The sequence below is a fragment of the Pezoporus occidentalis genome, unplaced genomic scaffold (assembly GCF_034315485.1).
Source record: "Pezoporus occidentalis ecotype Australia unplaced genomic scaffold, CSIRO_AGI_Poc_V1 ctg34, whole genome shotgun sequence".
NCBI classification, from domain to species: Eukaryota; Metazoa; Chordata; class Aves; order Psittaciformes; family Psittacidae; genus Pezoporus; species Pezoporus occidentalis.
In genome coordinates this window covers 2,759,721-2,768,125 of record NW_026915376.1, presented here as the reverse complement: position 1 = coordinate 2,768,125, position 8,405 = coordinate 2,759,721, and the positions used below count along the sequence as shown (strand labels likewise).

The 8,405-nt window shown below is 42.1% G+C and overlaps 1 protein-coding gene across 2 annotated transcripts in view; it reads left to right on the top strand.

Annotated features, from left to right (window-relative positions):
• The first annotated feature begins 189 nt into the window (after nt 1-189).
• Nucleotides 190-8,405, top strand: part of HEATR5B (HEAT repeat containing 5B) — a 56,067-nt gene continuing 47,851 nt past the window's right edge. Inside the window, exons 1-7 of one of the 2 annotated variants that reach the window (XM_062629521.1) lie at nt 190-472; nt 3,284-3,452; nt 3,976-4,187; nt 5,410-5,518; nt 6,411-6,560; nt 7,031-7,202; nt 7,578-7,735. In XM_062629521.1, coding sequence (XP_062485505.1) covers nt 3,327-3,452; nt 3,976-4,187; nt 5,410-5,518; nt 6,411-6,560; nt 7,031-7,202; nt 7,578-7,735 — 927 coding nt within the window. In that variant the 5' untranslated portion in view covers nt 190-472; nt 3,284-3,326. Of the gene's footprint in view, nt 473-3,026; nt 3,131-3,283; nt 3,453-3,975; nt 4,188-5,409; nt 5,519-6,410; nt 6,561-7,030; nt 7,203-7,577; nt 7,736-8,405 lie in introns of those variants that run through there. The other variant, XM_062629522.1, reaches the window with a different exon arrangement.

Below are 8,405 nucleotides of genomic sequence, written 5' to 3'. Positions count from 1 at the left end.
CCGTACCAGGCCGCACACTCTCCCCGCCGCCGCGGGGCAAGCTGAAGGACCCCGCGCACCCACCCGCCTCAGTCCGGCCCGGCGCCTGCGTGCGGCCAGCCCGCCCACCGGCGCCTGCGCAGTTGCCGCTTCCTGCTCAGCGACAGCAGGTAGCTCAGGGCTGCCGGGTGGTGTCGGGGTTATCGCTGGGCTGAGGGGCGCAGCCGCTCGGGTGTCCTGTCCTCGCCGGTTCTCTCTCCGCCAGCCCGGCCGGGAACAGTGTGGGTGGTAAGCGGCCAAGCCCACTGGTGGTGGCCCCGCGGTGGGGGGTGCATCGCTGCGTGGGCCGTGGCGGCGCGGCGGGTAAGGGGGTGCGTGTGGCTCAGGCTGCCCGGGGCCGTGTTCCCCCGTTCCCCTCCACCTTCCCGAGGGCCGCGGCCGCGCTGTCACCGCCTCACGCAGCCCGGAGCTGGCAGGACGCGGCCGCCGCACGGTAGGAGGGAAACGCGTCCGCGGTGCTCGGGGTGGGCTCTGCGTGTGTCGCTGAACGTGTTGTAGCCAGCGCTGTGGTGCCGTCCCGAGGCATTACCTCTCGAAGGGGTTTTGGACCTGGGGAGGTGCTACAGCCTGTGACAGTGGCCGATACAGGCAGTGGGACCCAGGCACAGAAGCGTATTCATCCCATGTGGTGCTTCAGGAGGGTGTTGCTTCTCCTAAACGTGCCCAATTTTTAGCATTTTGGCTTAGCTGACTGAAGTTCGCGTGTGATGAAGATCTTAAGGATTCAGTTAGGCTATGGAACGGTGGCTGGAGAATAGAAAGAAACTCTAGTACACCTGCATGTTTTATAGTCCCTATAATGCTTCAGCATAGCTTGCTGGTTGTCTTTGCCTGTGGGAGGTAGCAGTGTATTTATTACTTGTAGCATGCATAGCAAGGCCCAGCCCTCAACAGAATCAGTAGAACTTGGTGGGCATTTTTGGCTGAGTTTTGGAGCAAACCTTTGGCTAGTGTAGGTGAGCTTTGGATTGCTGACCAGCAACAGCTGTATATCAGGCTTCGAGTCTTCAGTTAGCTCAGTGTGTGTGTATGTGTTCAATCCTAGAATGGTTTGCACTCAAAGGTGACCTTAATATGATCCAGTTATAACCCCCTGCAGCAGGAACACCTTCCCCTAGACCAGGTTGCTTAAAGTCCAAGCTGACCTTGAACACTTCCAGGGATGGGGCAGCCACAGCTCTCTGGGCAACTTGTTCCAGTGCCTCAGCATTCTCACGGCGAAGAATTTCTTCCCTTATGTTTAATTTAGATCTCCCTCTTTTATGTTAAAACCATTCCGCCTTGCCCTGTCACTGCATGCTCTTGTAAAAAGTCTCTCTCCAGATTTCTTGTAGCCTCCCTTCAGGCACTGGGAGCTGCTTTAAGACCTCCATGCAGCTTTCTCTTCTCCAGGCTGTCTTCATAGGAGAGGTGCACCAGCCCTCTGGTCATCTTCATGGCCTCCTCTGGACTCGCTTAAGCAGCCCCACGTCCCTCTGTGTTGGGGGGCCCAGAGCTGAATGCAGTACTGCAGGTGGGGTCTCACCATAACAGAGTAGAAGTGGGTTCTTGCGTTTAATCCCTTGTGCTTCAGTGGCACATCTGAATGTACGTGCGAATTTGTTTGTTGAGGGCTTATGTTTCCTAAGTTTAGGTGAAGAGGTAGGGGAGTGTGTGGAAGCAGAATATGTTCATGCTCTAAAGGCCAGGAAAAAAAAACACTTATTTGGGGAGGAAAAGAGTAGCACCTATCATATGGTATTCCTGTGTTGTGTGATGAGCAGTGTGGGCCGCTGGCATGGTATGTGAAGAATCATAGTGCTGTTATTCACTGTGTTTCTCCCTAGTCTCATGTAAAAGTGTTTTGAGATGATGCGTCTGTGCATTGTTGACAGGCAGCACCTCCTCAGTTCTTCATAACTTTGGAAGTGCTGGGGAGGGCTATATGTAGTTCTCTGTGTGGCTCTTCCACCTTTCCTCATCTGTCGCTGGAGACGTATGCAGTGAAAAATACTATAATGCAAAGTACCAAAGAGCAGACATCGGGCTGCTTTAGTTTCATCAGCACCAAATCATAAGGTGAATTTAGAAATGTAATGCAGTTGTAAAATATTGCCCTTTAGTACTGTCTGATGTTGGGGTTGTTTAAAAAAAAAAAATTAATTTTAAATCACTTCATTTGACTTTAAGAATTTGTTGGGTTTGATCACTGAATGAGGAAGCAGCTGTGAGCACTTGAGCACAAGTGGAATGATGCAGCTGTTGAAAGACATGCCTTACATAATACTCCTTAGTTGCTTATGCTGGTTTTGATTTGCCAGAGACACTAGTTTCAGCAATACTAGTTGCAATTTTGGAGGTTGGGTGGGGTTTTTTGCTTTTTGGGTTTCTTTTTGCTGAAGAAGGTTGATTGAATTTTGTGATTTTTTTTTTTTATTTTTTTTTTTAATATAAGTTTTCTTTTTTCACTCTGTTCAGCCTTAAACAGCACAGTTTGTTGAAATGGGGTTTGTTATGGTTAAGTTGTCTGCAGAGTGTTTGCACTGATAGTATGCTTCAGGTAGTGCTTTGTTGCTGCCCTCCCTCCATTCACCGTTTGAGGAGGATTTCTGGTGTTAGTAATTTGCCTGTTGGGGAGACTTGCAGTCATTTGGCTGCTGCTTGTACTTCCCTCTGGGTTTCAGAAGGGCTTATTTGTCCAGCACTTAAATCAACGCTAGTGGGATCTGGGAAGCCTTAGGTCAGTTCTTGTCTCTTTTAGGGCACTGTTCTTGCCTCTCTCAAGTTTGTGGCGGGTTCATCACCTTCTCACTTTGTTGAAGGTGTTGAGAAGGTGTCCAGGTTCATGCGCAAGCTTTGGGAGTGCAGGTCTTGATTAGGGACAATCTCTATTCTGTTTTACGTAAGAGGAGACAGAGAGATGACTCCTTTACCTTTTTTGTGTGTGGATTTGTTTGGCTTTTTTTTTTTTTTCCTCCTTCTTTAAACAGGGACTTCAGTATAGTCTTTTCTTGGGTAAGAGTTAGAATCCTGAAGATGCCTGTAAGTGCTCTTTATACAATTAACAACTCTGCTTCCTGAAATACTAACAGATATACTCAGTTGTAAATATGTGAGTAATATTTCAGTGGGACTGCTTAGCTAAGACAAGTCTAAACAGGGTGAACCATGATAATATAATCAGGATTTCATCATTGTATTTTTTTCATTTTCAAAGCTTTGTACTGTTATACTTTGTGCTAATATTGTCATTTCTTTATTTTAGAATTGCTACACAAGTTTACAGTAAAACTGGAATTTAACCAGTTATGGAGCTGGCTCACAGTTTGTTGCTGAATGAGGAAGCATTAGCTCAAATCACAGAAGCAAAGAGACCCGTCTTTATCTTTGAATGGTTAAGATTTCTGGATAAAGTACTGGTAGCTGCTAACAAGGTAATTTTGCGGTGTCCCCCCTCTCCGTCTTTCTAAAACATTTGTATTAATTTCATGCTAAAGAAAGTTGACAGGTGATGGCCAGACTTCCGATTCAGCCTGAAGAGCCTCTGTACTAGTTTCTAGCTGTAGGCAGTCAGTCTGACTCTGTTATATAATACATAGCTTGGTTTGAGTTCTTCATTGTCTTAAGTATTTGGAAGGCAAAACCTTCCTTCCAGAGTAGGGATTCTTGGTGGTAAACAGGATTAAAAGATGTTCTAGGCAGGCAGGGCTGTATTTTTAGTAAGTATTTTAAAAAAGCAAAACCAAATGGAGTAACAGTGCTAATTCTGAGCATTTAGCATCTGTCTTTGCTATTATTGAATGTACCTTAAATCTCTGTGAGACAAGCAGTTTGCTGACCTACATACAAGGGGGAGTGGTATAAGGTTTACTTCAATATCTTGTAGGTTTTGCTGGGTGTTGGAGGCAAGACAAAGGATTAAGTTACTTTCCTTACTTATTTTTGGTCCATTAACAGACGGATGTCAAGGAAAAACAGAAGAAACTTGTAGAACAACTAACAGGACTCATCAGCAGTTCCCCTGGGCCACCTACGCGAAAACTACTAGCAAAAAATCTTGCTGCTCTTTACAGCATTGGAGACACATTTACTGTTTTTCAGACACTTGACAAGTGTAATGACATCATCAAGAGCAAAGATGATACTGCAGCCTACCTGCCCACAAAACTGTATGTTTAATATAACTGGGGAAAAGGGAGTTATTTTTAAGTGGTCCTGGGTATTAAAGAAGAATATGATTGTATACCTGCACGTTACGTTTACCTTTTGCATGTTCATTTGTAGCTAACGTGCTTGGTATAGCAGAGGAAAAGAGCAGGATTTGGATTGTGGAGGGCAGGACTCAAAGGTGACACATACATGGCTAGGTGAAAGTGAGATGTTAGATGTTTTCCTTTAGGCAAGGGACTGTCTTATGTCTCTTCATATGCTTATGTCATGGAGAGGATAACAGTTGATGAAGTGATGCAATGAAGAGATCCTGCTAGTGGAATTATTGCTGATTGCACACAGGTACCCTTTTTAAGATGAAACCTGCAGATTGTCAAACAAGAGTGTTATCTGTGCTCAGAGAATTGTAAGCAAATGTTCAAAGCTTTTTTTCTTTTTCCCCCCATCAAATCTTGCCCCTACCATGATATACTGCATACGTCTCTCAAACAGGGTCTGTATACTTGGATATGTGTGTGCATGTGATCCAGTTCTTCTTTACTCAGAGGAGCTGTCTCACTGGTAGAGGTGGGCTATAATGAGTCGGTAATAAATAGGTTTACTAAACGGTAATCAACCCAAGATTTTCAGGTTTAAAAACAAGGCTTGTTCCTTCATGATGAAAAGGTGAATGTTTTCAGGAGCTGCTTCTTGGCTGGCCTGAAGTAATTTGTTATGTAACCACGGTACAGTATTACTTAAAAAAATCCTAATCGCAAGTGGCAAGGCAGGAAAAATATGTATAGAACTCTTTTTATGGATCCAGTGATTTTTACAGTGCCTATAAATGTTCTTGTGTTATGCAGTACTTTATATATTTTAATTTTAGGCGTGGAAAAAAACATCATTCAGTATCTACAGAAATGTGAGCATATATTAAAGGGTAGGGGTTATCTTGCAGGTGCTTGGAAAAGAGACACTTTATTGAGACACAAAACCCTACTCTTGCTTACATTTGAGCATATACTTGTCTTCTCCAGAATCTATGTGTAGATTCTGTAGTAATAGCCATTCAAATACATTTATGTTCTTAGAAGCTGATTAAGTTTTTCCTTAAAGAAGTGGGGGATAATAATTAGTTTTTTATTCATCAGTGATTATTAAAACATACATTTTTGAGCATTTTATCTTCACTTATATGATACAGAAAAAGAGTACACCAATTCATGTCTTTTTTCATAGGGCTGCTGTGGCATGCGTTGGAGCATTCTATGAAAAAATGGGCAGAATGCTGGGTAGTTCTTTCCCAGAAACAGTGAATAATCTTTTAAAGTCTCTGAAAAGTGCAGAGGTAAGTTGCAGATTATTTATATATGTGGTCTTGATTCCATTTAGACTGAAACTTGCTTCCCCCAGAAGAGTTTGCCAGAGTGCCTGATTATCTACCTAGAAAAATGCAAATCACTTACATGGTTAGTATCAAGCGAAACACAGGCATGTATTTTTACTGCGGAAGAGTTTTTAGAGTTTTGTCATACGATTATAGTAGTTGCTTCATAGTGACATCATTAATTAAAATTGTAAAATGGTTGTATGTACCATTACTAATTACTGCATTAGGATTTCTGATCCTGAGTAAACCTTCAGTTGTTTAAAAATTAATAGTAAATACTTGAGTCTTGCACCAAGATGTTGCTCTGCATGTGAGAAGGATACATTGCTCCCCCAAAAAGAGAAAGAGTGTCATGATACTGGGAGGATGTGTCCTGTGCTGTTGGGTGTGCTTTTGGTTAGTGTTTTGGTGGGTGTGTTTTGGGTTTGTGGTTTTTGTTTTTGTTTTTTTTTTTACCCTCCAACTGTAATTACTTGCCTGTGTGCAGGTATAGTAGGAAGCGGTTGACTACCTGGGATTCCTGTTCTCCCAGCTGATTTTGCCTTGTTTTCCCAAGGCTGCAGCCGGGGCGTGGGGACGGAGGTGGGTAGGACAGAAATACCTTGTCTAGGGTAATATGTTGGATCATCTTAATCTATGTGACACCTGAGGCAGTTTGAGTAAAGCTGTGTATAGTGCTTACTGCTGTCTAAAACCAGAGAGGTGCAGTTGTATGGCTACAGTGAACTGTATTATAAATGTTTCAAAAAATATTCCTGCCTGGAAACCGGAAAATGCAGAATTATGCACCTGGTTCAATATGAATACTGTGTCCATGTTTTTGCATAAATGTTTTTGTGTGTATGTGCAGTCTCAAGGCCGCAGTGAAATTCTGATGAGTTTACAGAAAGTCCTGAGTGGACTTGGAGGAGCAGCGGCTTCTTGTCACCGTGATATTTATAAGAATGCCAGATCTCTGTTGACGGACAGATCTATGGCTGTACGATGCGCAGTGGCTAAGGTGAGTTTGTTTATCACCAGTCCTGTAATTGTAAAGTACATGCAGTCTAATAGCAACTGTTGTTTGTGATAGGAAATTTGATAATTACTTGAGCAAGGTAAGTCCTTATTAGTTTATACTAATAATTTGAATTACTTCATGCAAACAGAGGTACTGTAATACTGTTTTCCCTGCTTCTTAAACAAACATGAGATAAAATATCTTAGCTGTGAGCCTCAATGTGAAAAGTTTTGGTAACAGTTCTTTTGTTATGCTTTCCTCTTTTATTTAAGTATTTACCTATTCCATAAGGCTTCTGACTGTTTACTCAGCAAAGTTATTTGGTGAGTGGAAGAGTGTGTGTGTGTAAATTAGCTTTTAAAATATTCATATTAAAATACTTGTTGAATAAACCTGATAATTACACTGACACTTAGATAAAAGGTAAGAATGGTCTCCACTGGTGCTCAGCAAGTCTTTTTTTCCTACAGTGTCTGCTCGAATTACAGAATGAAGCAGTGTTTATGTGGACAGCTGAACTTGAGAATGTTGCAACGCTATGCTTCAAAGCTCTGGAAAACTCAAACTATGGTGTGCGAGTTGCAGTGTCAAAGCTTTTGGGGACGGTCATGGCTACAGCACTGATACCAAAACAAGCAACAGGTACAAATCCTTGTGGATTTCGTTTCGAAGTGGACAAATTGCACGTTCAGTACCATGTTACATTACAGTGTTGTAGCGTACATTATTGTTCCAGAAGATGAAAGCTTGTAGTTGGATTGTTTGGTTTTATAAACTCTAAGTTGAAAAGAGAAAAGATTGCAGAATCCCTGTTGTCATAGAAGGAAAGAGCAAACTAACAAAAATCACCTGGGAAAATGAGCTTATTTCTTAAACATGAAAACAAGCTGTTGTCTGAAATATTGGCTGGATTTCTGTTTGCAAGACAGTTTTTAATTGATAAGTCTGGTTTCAAGATCATTGCTTGTAATGTTTGGAACTTTGGGATTAAATGATAACTTTCCTTTTTTGCAAAAGTGATGCGGCAGAATGTGAAGAGAGCCACGCTTGAGGAGGTTTTGGAGCTTATGGCCACAGGATTTCTGCGGGGAGGATCTGGTTTCCTAAAGAGTGGTGGAGAGATGTTAAAAGTAGGAGGATCAGTCAATAGGGAAGTGCGAGTTGGTGTTACCCAGGTTTGTCATGAGCTGTATGTAATATTTTTAACTTTTTTTTTTTAAGTAAAGTAACATTTATACATAACTGTCACCCTTTTAGCAGGGAAAATGCACACTTTTGTTCCTTATTTGTTTATAAGTTTACTTACAAGTCTGGTTTGACCCACCTGTTTTGTTAGATGTACATGTAGTGTCATTCATCTAAGCTACTTTCTTTTATTATTGATGTGTATTAACAATAGCTTGAAATACGTGCCAAAGAAAGCTTATTTGATCAGTGTATATGAGGTTGGATTAACTCGCAAAAATATTGGAAACCTTAGTATGTTGAAGACTTTAGTTCCACTTTTCAATTTTTTTCCTTTTTAGGGAGGGCACACTGTTGTCCTTTTGTGTGTGCTCTTTTCAGCTGCTGGGTAGTTTTACAGCCCTAATTTGTTAAACTACATTTCTTCACTCCATATGTCTGTCTTGAGTAGCTGAAATCTCCTGAATGTGGAAGCTCCACTTGTCTGATAGAGAAAGGTGGCAGCAGCATCTCTTCAAGTTCAGAGATTCTCACTCTGGCATATGTTTCAATATACTGTAGTAACTTGCCAGAATCCATATTTTTTGATCGTGGGGTATTTTGTGAAACCCATGCTATTTTTCTAAGCCCTTTTCAAGTGAACTTGATGGAAATGCCTGG